This window comes from Somniosus microcephalus, chromosome 12 (assembly GCF_052327205.1).
Source record: "Somniosus microcephalus isolate GS21.2 chromosome 12, FLI_Smic_1.0, whole genome shotgun sequence".
In the NCBI taxonomy this organism is placed as follows: Eukaryota; Metazoa; Chordata; class Chondrichthyes; order Squaliformes; family Somniosidae; genus Somniosus; species Somniosus microcephalus.
In genome coordinates, this window is record NC_140998.1 from 163,490,042 (window position 1) to 163,509,343 (window position 19,302).

Here is a 19,302-nt window from a genome sequence, read left to right on the forward strand (position 1 = left end):
CCCGCCCGATCCCCCCCCCGCCCGATCCCCCCGTGATCCCCCCCCCGCCCGATCCCCCCGTGATCCCCCCCCGCCCGATCCCCCCCGTGATCCCCCCCCCGCCCGATCCCCCCGTGATCCCCCCCCGCCCGATCCCCCCGTGATCCCCCCCCGCCCGATCCCCCCGTGATCCCGCCCCGCCCGATCCCCCCCTGATCCCCCCCCGCCCGATCCCCCCTGATCCCCCCCCCGCCCGATCCCCCCCCCGATCCCCCCCCCGTTGCCCCCCCCGCCCGATCCCCCCCCGATGCCCCCCCCGCCCGATCCCCCCCCGCCCGATCCCCCCCCGATGCCCCCCCGCCCGATCCCCCCCCGATGCCCCCCCCGCCCGATCCCCCCCCGATGCCCCCCCGCCCGATCCCCCCCCGATGCCCCCCACGCCCGATCCCCCCCCGATGCCCCCCCGCCCGATCCCCCCCCCGCCCGATCCCCCCCCGCCCGATCCCCCCCCGATGCCCCCCCCCGATGACCCCCCGCCCGATCCCCCCCCGATGCCCCCCCGCCCGATCCCCCCCCGCCCGATCCCCCCCCGATGCCCCCCCCGATGCCCCCCCGCCCGATCCCCCCCCGATCCCCCGCCGATCCACCCCCCCGATCCGCCCCCGATCCACCCCCCCAATCCCCCCCCCGATCCACCCCCCCAATCCCCCCCCGATCCACCCCCCCAATCCCCCCCCCCAATCCCCCCCCGATCCACCCCCGATTCCACCCCCCCCGATCCACCCCCGATTCCACCCCCCCCCGATCCACCCCCGATTCCACCCCGATCCCCCCCCCGATCCACCCCCGATCCCCCCCCCCGATCCACCCCCGATCCCCCCCCCGATCCACCCCCGATCCCCCCCCCGATCCACCCCCGATCCCCCCCCCGATCCACCCCCGATCCCCCCCCCGATCCCCCCCCGATCCACCCCCGATCCCCCCCCCACCCCCGATCCCCCCCCGATCCACCCCCCGATCCCCCCCCCGATCCACCCCCCGATCCCCCCCCCCCGGATCCACCCCCGATCCCCCCCCCCGGATCCACCCCCGATCCCCCCCCCCGGATCCACCCCCGATCCACCCCCGATCCCCCCCCCGATCCCCCCCCCGATCCCCCCCCCGATCCACCCCCGATCCCCCTCCCCCGATCCACCCCCGATCCCCCCCCCCGATCCACCCCCGATCCCCCCCCCCGATCCCCCCCCCCCCCGATCCACCCCCGATCCCCCCCCCCGATCCACCCCCGATCCCCCCCCGATCCCCCCCCGATCTCCACCCCCGATCCCCCCCCGATCTCCACCCCCGATCTCCACCCCCGATCCCCCCCCGATCTCCACCCCCGATCCCCCCCCGATCTCCACCCCCGATCCCCCCCCCCGATCCACCCCCGATCCCCCCCCCCGATCCACCCCCGATCCCCCCCCCCCGATCCACCCCCGATCCCCCCCCCGATCCCACCCCCGATCCACCCCCGATCCCACCCCCGATCCCACCCCCGATCCCACCCCCGATCCACCCCCGATCCCACCCCCGATCCAACCCCCGATCCACCCCCGATCCCCCCCCCCGATCCACCCCCGATCCCCCCCCCGATCCACCCCCGATCCCCCCCCCCGATCCCCCCCCGATCCCCCCCCCCGATCCCCCCCCGATCCGATCCCCCGATCATCCCCCCCGATCCCCCCCGATCTCCCCCCCCGATCATCCCCCCCGATCTCCCCCCCGATCTCCCCCCCCGATCTCCCCCCCCGATCCCCCCCGATCTCCCCCCCCGATCCCCCCCGATCTCCCCCCCGATCTCCCCCCCCCGATCCCCCCCGATCTCCCCCCCCGATCCCCCCCGATCTCTCCCCCCCGATCTCCCCCCCCGATCTCCCCCCCCTCTCCCCCCCCGATCCCCCGATCTCCCCCCCCCCGATCCCCCGATCTCCCCCCCCCCCCGATCCCCCGATCTCCCCCCCCGGATCCCCCGATCTCCCCCCCCGGATCCCCCGATCTCCCCCCCCGATCCCCCGATCTCCCCCCCCCGATCCCCCGATCTCCCCCCCCCGATCCCCCGATCTCCCCACCCCCGATCCCCCGATCTCCCCACCCCCGATCCCCCCGATCTCCCCACCCCCGATCTCCCCACCCCCCGATCTCCCCACCCCCGATCTCCCCACCCCCGATCTCCCCACCCCCGATCTCCCCACCCCCGATCTCCCCACCCCCGATCCCCCGATCTCCCCACCCCCGATCCCCCGATCTCCCCACCCCCGATCCCCCGATCTCCCCACCCCCGATCCCCCGATCTCCCCACCCCCGATCCCCCGATGTCCCCCCCCGATCCCCCGATGTCCCCCCCCCGATCTCCCCCCCCCGATCCCCCGATCTCCCCCCCCGATCCCCCGATCTCCCCCCCCGATCCCCCGATCTCCCCCCCGCCGATCCCCCGATCTCCCCCCCCGATCCCCCGATCTCCCCCCCCCGATCCCCCGATCTCCCCCCCCGATCCCCCGATCTCCCCCCCGATCCCCCGATCCCCCGATCTCCCCCCCCGATCCCCCCCCGATCCCCCGATCTCCCCCCCCCGATCCCCCGATCTCCCCCCCCGATCCCCCGATCTCCCCCCCCCGATCCCCCGATCTCCCCCCCCCGATCCCCCGATCTCCCCCCCCCGATCCCCCGATCTCCCCCCCCCGATCCCCCGATCTCCCCCCCCGATCCCCCGATCTCCCCCCCCGATCCCCCGATCTCCCCCCCCCGATCCCCCGATCTCCCCCCCCCGATCCCCCGATCTCCCCCCCCAGATCCCCCGATCTCCCCCCCCCCGATCCTCCGATCCCCCAATCCCCCGATCTCCCCCCCCGATCCCCCGATCTCCCCCCCCGATCCCCCGATCTCCCCCCCCCCGATCCCCCGATCTCCCCCCCCCGATCCCCCGTTCCTCCCCCCCCCGATCCCCCGATCTCCCCCCCCGATCCCCCGATCTCCCCCCCCGATCCCCCGATCTCCCCCCCGATCCCCCGATCTCCCCCCCCCCCGATCCCCCGATCTCCCCCCCCGATCCCCCGATCTCCCCCCCCGATCCCCCGGTCTCCCCCCCCCGATCCCCCGATCTCCCCCCCCGATCCCCCGATCTCCCCCCCCGATCCCCCGATCTCCCTCCCCCCGATCTCCCCCATCTCCCTCCCCCGATCTCCCCCATCTCCCTCCCCCGATCTCCCCCCCCGATCCCCCGATCTCCCCCCCCCCGATCTCCCCCCCGATCTCCCCCCCCCCCCGATCCCCCGATCTCCCCCCCCGATCCCCCGATCTCCCCCCCCGATCCCCCGATCTCCCCCCCCCCCGATCCCCCGATCTCCCCCCCCGATCCCCCGATCTCCCCCCCCCGATCCCCCGATCTCCCCCCCCCCGATCCCCCGATCTCCCCCCCCGATCCCCCGTTCTCCCCCCCCGATCCCCCGATCTCCCCCCCCGATCCCCCGATCTCCCCCCCCGATCCCCGATCTCCCCCCCGATCCCCCGATCTCCCCCCCCCCCGATCCCCCGATCTCCCCCCCCGATCCCCCGATCTCCCCCCCCCGATCCCCCGGTCTCCCCCCCCCGATCCCCCGATCTCCCCCCCCCGATCCCCCGATCTCCCCCCCCGATCCCCCGATCTCCCTCCCCCGATCTCCCCCATCTCCCTCCCCCGATCTCCCCCATCTCCCTCCCCCGATCTCCCCCCCCGATCCCCCGATCTCCCCCCCCCCGATCTCCCCCCCGATCTCCCCCCCCCCCCCGATCCCCCGATCTCCCCCCCCGATCCCCCGATCTCCCCCCCCGATCCCCCGATCTCCCCCCCCCCGATCCCCCGATCTCCCCCCCCGATCCCCCGATCTCCCTCCCCGATCCCCCGATCTCCATCCCCCGATCTCCCCCCCCCGATCCCCCGATCTCCCCCCCCCCGATCCTCCGATCCCCCAATCCCCCGATCTCCCCCCCCCGATCCCCCGATCTCCCCCCCCGATCCCCCGATCTCCCCCCCCCGATCCCCCGATCTCCCCCCCCGATCCCCCGATCTCCCCCCCCCGATCCCCCGATCTCCCCCCCCGATCCCCCGATCTCCCCCCCCGCTCCCCCGATCTCCCCCCCCGATCCCCCGATCTCCCCCCCCCGATCCCCCGATCTCCCCCCCCGATCCCCCGATCTCCCCCCCCGATCTCCCTCCCCCGATCTCCCCCCCCCGATCCCCCGATCTCCCCCCCCCGATCCCCCGATCTCCCCCCCCCCGATCCCCCGATCTCCCCCCCCGATCTCCCCCCCGACCTCCCCCGATCCCCCCCCGACCTCCCCCCCGGCCTCCCCCCCCGCCGACCTCCCCCCCCGACCTCCCCCCCCGACCTCCCCCCCCGGACCTCTCCCCCCCGACCTCTCCCCCCCCGACCTCCCCCCCGACCTCTCCCCCCCCGACCTCCCCCCCCCCGACCTCCCCCCCCCCCGACCTCCCCCCCCCCGACCTCCCCCCCCGACCTCCCCCCCCCGAACTCCCTCCCCCACCGACCTCCCCCCCCCCGACCTCCCCCCCCGACCTCCCCCCCCCCGACCTCCCCCCCCGACCTCCCCCCCGACCTCCCCCCCCGACATTCCCCCCCCCCGACATCCCCCCGATTTCCCGATCCCCCCCCCGATTTCCCGACCCCCCCCCGATTTCCCGATTCCCCCCCCGATTTCCCGATCACCCCCCCATCTCCCGAGCACCCCCCCCTATCTCCCGAGCACCCCCCCCGATCTCCCGAGCCCCGCCCCCCCCTCCCCCCCGCTCTCCCGAGCCCCGCCCAAGCCGGCTTCAAGAGCAGAGAGAGAGACGCCGCCACGCAACCTACTGCGTGAGGCCCGGCCGGACTCAAGTCGCGCGCGCTGACTCCTGCCCCACCCACCTTTACTAAGATGGCGGCGGTGGCGACGCTCGGCTCAGGCCCGGCCCCTCCAGCCTTCACAAAGATGGCGGCGATCGCGAGGCGCTTGTTCAGCGCGACGGGAGGTGCCTAGCTCGGGCGTGGCTGGGCAACAGAGGCCCAGGCTTACAGGCCTGGAAAAACGGTGAAAGGTAGGAAAATTCTAGATGTTAGAGAAAAGATTTACAAATTAATTAACTTTTTAAAATAACAATTTGTGGTTTAAAAGCAACTTTTTTTTTGCTGGAAATGTAGATTTGAAAAGAAACACACAGAAAGCGGGAAAAAGAAATGAAAAGTTTGGAATCAAGATGGCGGCGACTCACCTCGGTTCAGAATGATAAGGCCCGCCCACACACACACCGATTGGTCGACCGTCAGGTCACCGAAGCGTAGGATTGGTCAATCGTCCCGTCACTCGATTCTAGGAGTGCCCGCCCACACGCGCCAGGAACCCGCCCCCGCCATGCAGCAATTGGTCGCCCGTACGATTGGTCGACCTCGACGTCACTCTGTGCTAATGAGCGGATGAGATGCTAATGAGCGGAATTTTAAACATTTTTTGGATACCGCGGGCGCAATTTTTGTCTCGCCGAAACGTTAATATGCTTACGACCGTTCCAGAATCGTAAGCTTTCTTTTGATGTAACGCACGTGTAGGTACACTCTATAACTTTAGAGTGTATAGCCAGACAGACAGACAGACAGATGTATCCTTTTATATATATAGACTAGCTGAAGTGCCCGGCGGTGCCGAGGCTTTTTCGAGGGAATGTTGTTGTTGGAAGAGATAGAGAGAGCGACTGGGGGGAAGAGAGAGAGCGACTGGGGGGAAGAGAGAGAGCGACTGGGGGGAAGAGAGAGAGCAACTGGGGGGAAGAGAGAGAGCGACTGGGGGGAAGAGAGAGAGCGACTGGGGGGAAGGGGGGGAAGAGAGAGAGCTACTGGGGGAAGAGGGGGAGGGGGAGGGGGGGAAGGGAGGGGGGAAGGGAGGGGGAGGGAGGGCAGGGGAAGGGAGGGGGGAAGGGGGGGGGAAGGGAGGGCCCCCCCGAGGGTCGCGGGGGGCCGCCCCCCCCGAGGGTCGCACCCCCCCCCGAGGGTCGCGTCCCCCCCAAGGGTCGCGCCCCCCCCCCGAGGTGAAGACCGCCGATTGCGCGCGCAGCAGGAGCCGAGACGCGGCGTCTCTCTCTGGCTCGGCCGGCGGGCCCGGTTGCCAGGGTAACCGTGACGCTGACCAAGCCCCGCCCCCCGGCCGAGCCAGAGAGAGAGAGACGCCGCGTCTCAGCTGCTCCTGCTGCGCGCGCGGCCCCCCCCCGAGGGTCACCGGGCCCCCCCCCCGAGGGTCGCGGCCCCCCCCCCCCGAGGTGAAGACCGCCGATTGCGGCTGTGCGAGACGGCCGGCGGGGCCGGTTGCCAGCGTAACCGTCGACGCTCAGCAAGCCCCGCCCCCAGGCCGAGCCAGAGAGAGACGCCGCATCTCAGCTCCTGCTGCGCGCGCACCCTAGCGGCGCTGGGCTGAGGCTCGGCCCTCCAGCCTTCGAATGGGGCCGGGAGGTGCCTAGCTCGGGCGTGGGTGTGGAGGAGACGCCGAGGCTTCTAGGCCTACCTGGAAAAACGGGGAAAGGTAGGAAAATTAATGAGATTAGATAAGTTAATTACTTTCTAAATCATTTTTTTTTAAAACAATATGTGTTTTAAAAGCAACTTTTTTTTTAAGACGCAGAAAGCGGGAAAAAGAAAGGAAAAGTTTGGAATCAAGATGGCGGCGACTCACCTCGGTTCAGAACGATAAGGCCCGGCCACACACGCACCGATTGGCCCGGCGGCACACGCCAGCAACCCGGCGTACGATTGGTCGAGCTCGAGGTCACTCTGTCGCTAATGAGCGGATAATGAAATGCTAATGAGCGGAACGTTGAAGGTTTTTGGGATACCGCGGGCGCGATTTTAGCCCGGCCAAAACGTAAATACGCTTAAAACCGTCTCGGAAGCGTAAGCTTTCTTTGGAGGTAACGCGCGCGTAGGTACGCCCTGTAACTTTCGAGCGCATAGCCCGACAGACGCACAGGCGATGACAGACAGAATGACAGACAGAATGACAGACAGACAGACAGAAGTACCGATTTATATATATAGATTCCAGTAGTTTATATGGACTTCCAGAAGGTATTTGATAAGATTTCACATAAGAGACTGTTACCTAAAATGAAAGCTTATGGAATAGAAGGAAAATTATTGACCTGGTTAGGAGATTGCTTAGGTGGTACTTGAATTAGATGGACGTGACTAGTCTGTGCTGGGGCCTCAACTATTCACTATATTTATTAATGACTTAGATAACACAATAGAGAGCCATATATCCAAGTTTGCCGATGACACAAAGATTGGTGGCATAGTAAGTAGTGTAGACGGGTGCGTAAAATTACAAAGCGACATTGATAGATTAAGTGAGTGAGCAAAACTGTGGCACATGGATTTCAACGCAGGTAAGTGTGAGGTCATCCATTTTGGACCAAAAAAAGGACAGATCCGAATATTATTTAAATAAATAGTGAAAAGCTCGGAACAGTGGAGGTCCAAAGAGATTTAGGGTTCCAAGTACACAGATCTCTTAAAATGTAGTAGTCAGGTACAAAAAAGTCAAAAAGGCTAATGAAATGCTGGGCTTTATAACTAGAGGGCTGGAATATAAAGGGGAAGAAGTTTTGCTACAGTTCTACAAAGTCCTGGTTAGACCACATCTGGTGTACTGTGTACAGTTCTGGGCATCGCATCTGAGAAAGAATATATTGGCCTTGGAAGGAGTGCAGCGCATATTCACCAGAATGTTACCAGGGCTCCAAGGGTTAGATTATGAGAGAGATTACATAAACTAGGCTTGTATTCACTGGAATATAAGAATTAGAAGCAGGAATATATAAATGGGTAAGGGGTGATTTGATTTGAGGTTTTTAGGATTTTGAAAAGGAATCGATAGGGTCGATAAAAGAGAAACTTTTTCTGCTGGTGGGGGAGTCTAGAACAAAGGGACATAACCTTAAACCAGGCCATTCAGGAGAGAAGTTAGGAAACACTTCTTCACGCAAGGAGTGGTAGAAGTGTGAAACTCCCTCCCACAAAAAGCAGTAGATGCTAGCTCAATTAATAATTTTAAATCTGAGATCGATAGAGTTTTGTGAGACAAGGGTATAAAAGGATATGGAGCCAAGGCAGGTGGATGGAGTTAAGATACAGATCAGCCATGATCTCATTGAATGGCGGAACAGGCTTGAGGCGCCTCCTCCTGTTCCTATGCTAAAGGTTCACAAGAAAAAAGGGTCACTGGTCTGTCAGAATCTACAGACTGGAGTGTTCAGTATTTTTTCCCCTTCCATTAAATCTTTTTATCCTGTAATTATTGCTTTTTATAAAATGGCATCGAGCAGCATACTACTCTTTAATAGTGTACCACTCTTTCTTCCCTATGGTAGTTTGGTACTGTAGTGGTTATGTCACTCGACTAATAATCCACAGAACAGGAGTTCAAATCCCACAATGTGAGATTTTGAATTCAGTTTAAATAATCTGGAAATAAAAAAAACTGGTATCAGTAATGTTGACCATGAAGCTGTCAGATTGTCGTTAAAAAAACCCAACTGGGTCACATATCTGACTCCATTCCCACACCAACATGGTTGACCCTTAACTGCCCTCTGAAGTGGCCAAGCAAGTCCCTCAGATTATCAAACGGTTCAAGAAGGCGGCCCACCACCACCTTCTCAGGGGTAACTAGGGATGGGCAATAAATGCTGGCTTTGTTAGTGACTCCCACATCCCGAGAGTGATTAGGGTGGGGGAGAAAGCTGGGTTAGAATCTACCTTGGGTCATTCCATCTTTGCAGGGGGAGGGGATTTGGCCCATCGAGTCCGCTCAGTCTTAAAGGAATACTGGCAGGGAGCTTCTTGGGATCCAATAACCGGTGATCCCTGCTGATTTATATGTTTTAATGTCTCCGCTAAGTAACCATTTTCCATCGTAAACTGGAGTTTTTAAGTGTGCCACCTGCTGCCTGACCATTGCTGCTTATTGGGCAATGTGACGTTTTATTATAAATACACAGCAGGAAGCCTCTGGCACATGTTTTCTATTAATAATTAGAATGCTTTAAGCTGCATGTATCACCTAATACTGTAGAGTACAGGCTTCTCTACTTTTCAGTATTAAAACAAAGATACGAAAACTAATTCATAGTGATCCTTTATTAAATGAGTTTCATTTGGTAGATTCACTAGTCATTTCTCCTTCCAATGTGTAGTTTTTTTCAGCTGTACTAAATTTCGGCTACTATTGTCCTGCCCACTGACATCGGAAGGGTCGATGTCTGGTCTATGCCGAGTGCAATGTGTGTCAGCCCTCACTCAGTGGGTAGCTCTCCGAGTCAGAAGTTTGTGGGTTCAGGTCCCAACTGCAGAGACCTGAGCACAAAATCCATGCCGACACTTCAGTGCAGCACCGTCGGAGGTGCCATCTTTCGGATGAGACATTAAACCGAGGCCCCCTCAGGTGGACGTAAAAGATCCCGTGGCACTATTCGAAGAAGAGCAGGGGAGTTCCCCCACCCCCCAATGTCCTGGCCAATATTTATCCCTCAACCAACCAGCTAAAAAAAACAGATTATCTGATCATTATCACAATTGCGCACAGTAAGGTCCCACAAACAGCTAAATTGGCTGCCGTCTTTCCTCACTTTGCAACAGAGACTACCCTTCAAAAGCATTTCATTGGCTGTAAAGTGCTGTTGTCCTGCAGTCCAGGATGACAGGAGGACGAGGGTGGGTATCTGAGCTTGAAGTGAGACCCCCACCAATGTACCCGGTAAGGTGTGCAGGATGCGGCCGTGCATCAATCGGCAGGCCACTCACAAGCTGTTGTTGCTGGAAGATACCGCGGCTGCGCAGCAAATTTAAAGGGACCGCGCACCAAAAAAAAAAGAGGGAACATTGGAGCCCACCATCCCATTCCTCCCAACTGGAAGCTCAGTTCCTGCAGGCTGTCTCTCACCTGTCTGCCGTCCCCTTGATTGCACAGTTCAAGTATGACCTGCGAACCGATGGAGAAGTTTGTAATGGCCATGCACTTGTCCTGCTGCTTGATCAGAGGTCCGGATAACACCCATTCCTGCAAATAATCAAACATCCAAAACCCAGTCAGAGCTGCAGTGCAACCTGAGTTATAATCAGAACATCATCACACCAATTTCTAATGTCTTTGTTTATATTATATAACTTGTTTTTCCCAGTTTTCTTCCATCCTCTCCTGAAGGCACTGACACTTACTGGGGAAGATCTTGGGCGCTGGAAATCCTCCGTGATTAGCAGACTATTCTCCCACAGAGTGCATCGCAACCAAATTTGATCCCGTTATCGCCTGTGATGAACGAGAAGCCTGTCTGATTTATTTTCCCCACCCTCCCTCGCCCAGTGGGGCTGCCGAGGCTTAACTGTTCTGCCTGAGAGCAGCAAATTCAGAACAGATCCGGGCTCAAATCTGGATGGTGGTGTTACTCAAAAGGCCAATGGCACTCACTCCACTTTCTTTCGAATGAGACGTTAAAGCGAGGCCCCGCCTGCTCTCTCAAGTAGAGTCAAAGATCCCCCGGCACCATTGGAAGAAGAGCAGGGCAGTTGTCCCCGATGTCCTGGTCAATATTTCCCCCTCAACCACCATCACTAAAAAACAGATTACCTGGTCATTATCACATTGCTGTTTGTGGGAGCTTGCTGTGCACAAATTGGCTGTTGAGTTTCCGACATTACAGCAGTGACTACATTTCAAAAGTACTTCATCGGCCGTAAAGCACTTTGGAACATCCTGAGGTCGTGAAAGGCGCTATAGAAATGCAAGTCTTTGTTCTCAGAGTTAGAAAAGGGAAAAATCACTTGTGTTCCCATTCCTGATCATTATGCAATGTGCAGGTATGGATACCAGCTGAGAACAAGTTCAGACGAGCATGCTACCTTTCATGACCAATAGCCTGCTGGCAGTTCTCTGTAACCTCCTCCAGCCCTACAACCCTCCAAGATCTCTGTGCTCCTTCAATTCTGGTCTTTCCGCCATCCCTGATTTTCATCGCCCCCATTATTAGTAGCCATGCCTTCAGCTGTCTCGGCACTAAGGTCTGGAATTCCCTCCCTAAACGTGCCTTTTCCTACTTTAGATCACTTCTTAAAACTAGTTTTGGTCTCCTGTCCTAGTATCATTTGGCTCAGCGTCAAATTTTGTCTGATCACGTTCATGTGAAGCGCCTTGGGACGTTTTACTACATTAAAGGCGCTATATAAATATAAGTTGTTGTTTGGGAATAGAGGGGAAGAAAGAACTGGAGACTGCCTCTCACCTGGCTGTAGGGAATGTTGCTTTGCGTCTCTGTGCACTGCCCCAGGCTGATGATGATGTTGCCCATTTTGTGAGGGTCCTGAGACTCGGCGCACTTTCCTCTCTGTCTCATCACAACCGTTTCAGACACTTCCTTTTCTGGGATTCTGAAGCAAAAATAAAGATGTGAAGGTTGTAAAAAGTGCCACACTCCGTCATGACTAATTGGATCGAAAGCAGAACCTGAGGAAATAAATGTATGGATACATGTGTGACACCAATACACAGCGTAAAGAGACAACAAAGAATCAATGGAGAGTAATTCTGGGAAAGTTGAGGTATAATTCTCACACAAACACCTCGACAATATCTCCACGTGCTCCCATTATTCCTTACAAGAACCTGAAGGATGACAAATGGTTTCTGACAGCTGTTGACTCCCAATGTTGTAGCAGTTTTGTTGGAAGCCTCTACATTACTGTCTCAAGGACACATTAGTACAGGCCTGGGAGTAGGCTGTTTACGGCACCATCAGCTGAGCAATAGGAGATGTTGCATAAAGCTCTGGTTGACCCCATCCGGAGCACTGCATTCAGTTCTGGGCACCGCACCTCAGCGAGTGTATATTGGCTTTGGAGGGTTGCAACGCAGATTCAGCAGAATTAAACCGGGGCTAAAAGGGTTAAATTATGAGGACAGCTTGCGTGGACGAGGCTTGTATTCCCTTGAGTAGAAAAGATTAATGGGTGATCTAATTGAGGTGGTTAAGATGATTTGATAGGGTAGATAAGGAGGGACCTAGCACAGGTAGACTGGAAAAGGCGATTGCAGGGTAAAGCAGTAATGGAGCATTGGAAGGCATTCAGGGAAGAGATAGTTCAGGTACAAACTAGGCATATTCCTTTGGAGGGAAAGGTCGCGAATCCAAAGCTAATGCACCCTGGATGACAAAGGAAATAAAAGTTAAAATAAAACAGAAAAAGGAGGCTTATAACAAATGTCAGGAGCAAGACTTAGTTAATAGCCAAGAAGATTATAGAAAATACAGGAGGGAATTGAAAAAGTTAATAAGGGAGGCAAAGAGATTACGAGAAAAAATTAGCAGGCAACATTAAATTGAACATGTAAAATGTAAGTGGTTAGCTAGGGAAAAAGTTGGGCCTATTAAGGACCCAAAGGGAAATCTTAATAATAGAGGCAGAGGATATTGCTAAAGTATTAAATGGGTACTTTGCATCTGTCTTCACAAAGGAAGCAAATGATGTGAAGGTTACACTAAAAGAGAGGAAAGTTATGGACAGGATAGTAATAGATAGAGAAGACGAACTAAAAAGATTAGCATTACTGAAAGTTGGTCAGTCGCCTGGTCCAGATGGAATGCATCCTAGGTTGCTGAAAGAAGCAGAAGTAGAAATAGTAGAGATATTGGTCACAATCTTTCAATCCTCATTGGATACAGGAGTAGTGCCGCTAATGTTATACCATGATTCGAGAAAGGGGAGAGGGATAAACCAGGAAACTGCAGGCCAGTCAGCCGAATCTCAGTGGTGGGAAAGTTATTGCAAACCATTATCAGGGACAAAATAAACTTCCATTTGGAAAGGCATGGGTTAATCAAGGCGAGCCAGCATGGATCTGTTAAAGGCAAATTGTATCTGACTAACTTGATTGAATTCTTTGATGAGGTAACAGTGAAGGTAGTACAGGAAACCCTTTATTATCCGGCACCGACGGGATCGGCGTGGTGCCGGTTTATCAAAAAGTCCGGATTACAGAGGGGTATAGTTAAAAGGTATGAGAGCTCCGTACACAGCAACAAATCCAGGCTTCCCTGTTGCTTAGCAACATGTGCAGGAACTCCAGCCACAGACCAAGCATCCCTGTTGCTTAGCAACAAGTGCACGAACCCCAGTTACACAGCCACAGATCCAGGAACTGCCACTAATATGAAGTAAAACTTACCTGAACCTACTCCTGAATTTTGCCAGTTAACAGAGATTTCCGGTTATTGAGGTGCCGGTTAAAAGAGTTTCCTGTAGATGTATGTATGGACTTTCGAAAGGCGTTTGACAAAGTGCCACACAGGAGAATTATTAAGATGATGATAGAAGTCCATGGAATTAAGGGGAAAGTTGCGGTATGGATACGGAATTGGCTCAACGTCAGGAAACAGAGGGTGGTGGTGGATGGATGTTTTTCAGACTGGGAAGTGATTTGCAGTGGTGTTCCCCAAGGGTCAGTTTTGCATCCATTGCTCTTTTCAATTTTTATAAATGACCTAGACTTGGGAGTAGGGAGCAGTATTATAAAGTTTGCAGATGATATGAAACTTGGCAAAGTAGTAGATAGTGATGAGGAAAGACATACTTGCCTTAGAAGTGGTGCAACGAAGGTTCATTAGATTGATTCCTGGGATAAGAGGGTTGTCCTATGAGGAGAGATTGAGTAGATTGGGCCGATACTCTCTGGAGTTTAGAAGAATGAGAGGTGATCTCATTGAAACATGTAAGATACTGAGGAGGATTGACAGGGTAGAAGAACTAGGGGGCATAGTCTCAGGATAAGGGGTCAGCCATTTAAGACTGAGATGAGGAGGAATTTCTTCACCCAGAGAGCTGTGAATCTTTGGAATTCTCTGCCCCAGAGGGCTGTGAATGCGGAGTCTTTGAGTATAATCAAGGCTGAGATAGATTTTTGGACTCTAGGGGAATCGAGGGATATGGGGATCGGGCAGGAAAGTAGAGTTGAGGTGGCGATCAGCCGTAATCTTAGTGAATGGCAGAGCAGGCTTGAGGGCCTACTCCTGCTCCTAATTCTTATGTTCTTATAGGCTTCAGGATGACAGACAAGATGGTGAAATGGGCAGAAGCATGGCAGATGGAGTTCAATGGAGAGAAGCGTGAAGTGATGCACTTTGGGAGGACTAATACGGAAATGCAGTATAATATAAATGGCACGATTTTGAAAAGTATAGATGAGTAGAGAGACCTACAGATTAGGGGATGATTAGGCCAGGGCATGCAGTTGTAATTCAGTTCCCATTTAAAGTCTGCAGCGCCACCACTGGCAAGAGGGTGTAATTGCAGCATAACACATTTACATTGGCAGCTGCCATTTGTATAATAAATTGAACTGGTAGGTTATTGTTGATTTTCATAAGAAATGAAAACTAACCACCTGACGATTGTTAGTGTGGCCTAATCAGTGCCAGTGGTGAAGAACTTGGAAGTTGCAGTTAGGACAACCAGGGCTGGGAGTCAATCAGGTCTTTGAATAAGTCAGTGGAAGGTATGTATAAGAAATATGCCTATATTAGAATACATATAATTACCATTGAGAGAAATGTTATAGGAAGTATTTGATGGCACGCACTACAAACAACAGTTTTAATATATTACGAATTGATCTCCCGTGGCATTATACAAAGAGAGGCAAGTCCAAGTGTAAAGATGAAGTGAGGTTAAAGGTTAGGGGATGATAAGCCCAGGGCATGCAGCTGTAATTCAGTCCCCATTTAAAGTCAGTGCAGCGCCACCACTGGCAGGAGGGTGTAATTGCAGCGTGACAAGCTGCCATTATAAATGTGGACATGGGATTTTACAATGGCCAAAGTTGACAAAAAAAAGTGTGACAAACAATGTGATAATAGGACAAAATACGGTTTTGTAGGCAAGAAAATCTTGCAGACACAAGCTTTTTAATATCTTGTATAGGGATGGCAGGAGTAGTCTGGAGGACACAGCTTCCGAACCCCCAACGAGTTCTCTGTTCGTGAGCACTGCATGTAATGGGTTGTATTAGTGTGTTTATTAATCAGACGTCTCTATCGCAAGTCTACAAGTCCAAGGATGGTTGAGTATCATAAACCCCAACAATGGGCAGAGCACAGAGGTTAAGGGAGGAAGATAAATGGAAACCAGCAGTAGTCCTACCTCAGCTCGGGATAGATGTTCTCTAGGTACCACTGAAAGGACTTGCATTGTAGCTTCCTGCGCAGCTGCACTCGATCTGCAACACTGAAACAGAAGGTGCTAAGTTACAGCGTAGACGAGGAACTTCACTTCTGGATCTCCAAGCACAAATTGAGGATTGGAGCTAATAGCCAAAGGAAGCAACACAGCAGCTTGTTGTGCCCACAGGTGCCCGATCTTGCTTGCACCTTCTGGAAGAGAAACTACATAGAAGCAGGCCCTTCCTGACTGGACCGGAAATTCCGAGGGTCTTTCACCTTGGTCCTTCATCGTAAACCTCCTGGATACAGAGAGGTACTGGTGGAGCAGAGGGTTGGGAGCAGGTCATGTCCAGTCAACCATGGCTCAGTAAGCACTCTCGCCTCTGAGTCAGAAGGTTGTAGATTCAAGTCCCATTCCAGAAACTTGAGCACACAATCCAGGCTGACACTCTCGGTGCAGTCTTTCAGAAGAGATGTGGCCATTAAAGATCCCATAGCAGGTTTGAAGATGAGCAGGAGCGTTCTCCCTGTGCCCAGGCCACCATTCCTTGCACCAAAAAAAAATTAGAATCATCTCATTGCTGTGGGATCTCACTGTGCACAAAATGGCTGCTTTTGTTTTCTACGTAATAAAAGTCACTGCACTTTGAAGTAACTCATTGTATGTGAAGCGCTTTGAGATGTGACAAGGTGCTATATTGAGGCACATCCTGCATAAATATAAATGCAATGTGTTTAGAAGGAAGAGGCAGAAGCTATGAATGGAAAAGAAGGTGCTTAAAGATTTTGCAGACTTACTTTCCGTAGGCCTTGCCAACAGCTGAGGGCCTGGCTTCGTAATAGTACTGTTTATAGTCATCCATCCAGACCTCCACAGTCCGTTTGGTGTTCCTTAAACACATGCAGATGCTCTTCAATATCAGAACTTAAAGCATCAAAATAAAGCAGACCTGACCACTAATTACACATTGCCACGTGATTAATTACACCAAACATCCTGGACTAATTAGTATTAAATTAATCATTCCCTTCTTCTCCTCACTAAAGGCTCATCACTCCTCCCCTCTGACTCACTCACCATCTTTCTACAGCTTTCTGTCCTCCCATGACTTGTTTTACCCAACTGTTTTTAAATTGTTGAATTCTCTGCTCAAGGTACTGGGAATAAAACACTTTTAACAGCCAGCTTCAGAGGAAGGCTGCCTCTATTCTGCCCTAACAATGTGTCTTTGCTCCATCTTCAGAAGAGCAAACTCTCGACGACACTATTGGTATACTTCCAGTTCCCATAGTGGCCATCTTTGTGGCCTCTCTGAGTGAGATTGCTGACGTAAAGGAGTATTTTAACACTCTCACCCAGCAGGAAGGAGTCAAGGAGAGGGGGAAAAAATGGGTTTACATCATTTTTTTGCTCCCCCACCATCTTAACTAGCCTGAAATCAGGCAAGGGAAGGATACCCGCCGCTGAGGAGCGGGGGGCCTAATTTAAACGACAATGTCATATCCTGGATGCGAGCGCCACTATAACCCTCCCCCGATCACAGATTTTCTCGATTTCCCCCCCCCCACCTCAATACTGACGCCAGGGACAATTTCCCGGGATTTCTCCCCCCACCCCAGCCAATTTCGATTCCTGCCCACCAACTCTGGGCAGGACTTAGCGTCGGAACTTTCAAATGAAGCCCAGAGGTTAAAATCCTTCGAACCTCACGCTTTCGGGGGGGGGGGGCTGGATTTAGATGAAAATGGCAGCTGATTCGATATCACCTATTTTACACTATCGCTGAAAGTCAGATTTACCCCCAGTTCATGCAAAGTCACGGGCAGAATTGTTCTTTCTCGCCATGAACTGATTAACAAGAGACTGCCCAACTCAATTAAATAGGTTAGGGAGGACCAGAGGTCATGATTTTAAGTTGCGTAAGGACAGATCTATCTCAGATGTCAGGAGGTGGTTCTTTTTCCAGAGAATAGTGAACAGGCTGTCGGCTCGTGTGGACGCCGATTCGCTTAATTCCTTCAAGGGAGAGCTGGACCTGCTTCTGGCTGGGGGAGGGTAGCTGGGCGGGGGGGGGGGTGATGGAGATTATCTCTTACAAAAGGTAGATACTGCAAGGAATTATCAGGGCCAGAGTGATCTCCTGGTCTAGTTTCAATCACCTGGGGGGGGGGTGGGGGAGAGTGGAATTTCCCAGATATTCCCCCCTCAAATTGGCCTGGGTTTTTATCTGTTTTTTGCCTCTCCCGGGAGATCCCATGGTTTTGGGTGTGGTGGGGAGTATATATTGTGATACACAGGGTATCACAATTGTGTGGGAAAGGCTGGATGGACCCGAGGCTCTTTACCTGTCCGTCATCACTCGTATGTTCATTACTTAATGCCAGTGTTACTCGAACAGCTATGATAAGATATAGTTAATAGAGGATAATGTGTCATGGTCCCACTAGGGTTGGCAGTTGGGAGAGATCCCACTTGACAACTGGGCTGAGTCCTTTCAAAACACATCTTCCAATTCTTCTAAGCTGCAAATAGGAACAGGAGGAGGCTGTTCAGCCTCTCCAGCCTGTTCTGCCATTGAGTTAGATCATGGCTGATCTATATCTTAACTCCATCTACCCGCCTTGGTTCCATAACAATACCCTTGCATAACAAAAATCTATCAAAATACACCATCCTCCTCACATCCTCACTGTGTTGCAATTGAGATTTATCACAACCCGCTCCTGCTCGAACTCATGAGCCATCGAGGGAGCCGGACACTGCCTGCTTACCTTATATAAGTGAGAGCGTTGCCCTCGGGGAAGTCGTATGGGTGCCGCTTGCGGAAGACATGCCCCACACGGCTGCACGGGACAATCTCCAAACTTCCTCCGCACATCCAGACACGGAAAGACAGCTCTGGAAGCGAGCACAGGAATTGCTAGATGAAAAAGGACTGTGGTCCATCTCGTTCATCTTCTACCATCCTGGCAGTCTCATGATATAATGTTAATGGAGTTGTTGACTAATCACAGCAATCAATTTCTATCAATGACTCTACAACAGACCCAGACATGAGGTGAGGAAAACCCCCAGTGGTGGAGAGCTTTGAGAACCATAGGTCCAAAGTCACCTGTTCCTCCCAAACATGCTACACTTACCACACCATGTCTCAAATTATTCAGATACTGGATCCCAAAATGTTGTTGTCTGAAAGAAATCTATGTAATTGGCATTTGAATTAATCAATATCTAACTGCTTCCACCGTCTCCCTAGGGCGCCTGTTCCATAGATTGACCATTCGCTCACTGAAATCCTGTTTCCGCAGATTAATTTGGAAATTACCCCCCTTCAAGCACAGGCCGTGTCCTCTGGTTCTGCTGTTCTGGACAAGGTGAAACAGCTTGTCATGGTCGACATTAACTGGTCCCAAAATGGCGCTGAAGGAACAAGATGCCACAGAACAGACCGCACCAATAGGCTGCAATCACTGGCTGCCTCAGAAGCTTCAGATGTTTTGTGGAATATTTCTTTCCTTGCAGATATTAATCTGTCCCCACAATCAACTTCAAACCAAGGAGATCCTCCAACTGCCAACAACAACAACTTGTATTTATACAGCGCCTTTAATGTAGTGAAACATCCCAAGGCGCTGCACAGGAAGGTTATCAAACAACATTTGACACTGAGCCACGTAACGAGATATTAGGATGGGTAACCAAAAGCTTGGTCAAAAAAAGGTAGGTTTTAAGGAATGTCTTAAAGGAGGAAAGAGAGGCGGAGAGGTTTTAGGGAGGGAATTGGGGATGCTCAAGAGGCCAGAATTGGAGGAGTGCAGAGATCTCGGAGGGTAGTAGGGCTGGGGAAGGTTACAGAGATAGGGAGGGGCGAGGCCGTGGAGGGATTTGAAAACAAGGATGAGAATTTTAATATAGAGGTGTTGCCAGACTGGGAGCCAATGTAGGTCAGCGAGCACAGGGGTGATGGGAACTTGCTGCGAGTTAGTACACAGGCAGCTGAGTTTTGGATGAGCTTAGTATCAAGCACTTCCAGATCAGCTGTGGCACAGCTGGT

The 19,302-nt window shown here is 54.6% G+C and overlaps 1 protein-coding gene across 1 annotated transcript in view; it reads right to left on the reverse strand.

Moving 5' to 3' along the window:
- Positions 1-19,302, reverse strand: part of galnt16 (UDP-N-acetyl-alpha-D-galactosamine:polypeptide N-acetylgalactosaminyltransferase 16) — a 242,549-nt gene that overhangs the window by 21,432 nt on the left and 201,815 nt on the right. The window contains exons 10-14 of the mRNA XM_086003759.1: positions 18,020-18,146; positions 16,046-16,138; positions 15,228-15,311; positions 11,318-11,462; positions 9,982-10,098 (exon numbers count right to left, since the gene is read on the reverse strand). Coding sequence (XP_085859885.1) covers positions 9,982-10,098; positions 11,318-11,462; positions 15,228-15,311; positions 16,046-16,138; positions 18,020-18,146 — 566 coding nt within the window. The remainder of the gene's footprint in view (positions 1-9,981; positions 10,099-11,317; positions 11,463-15,227; positions 15,312-16,045; positions 16,139-18,019; positions 18,147-19,302) is intronic.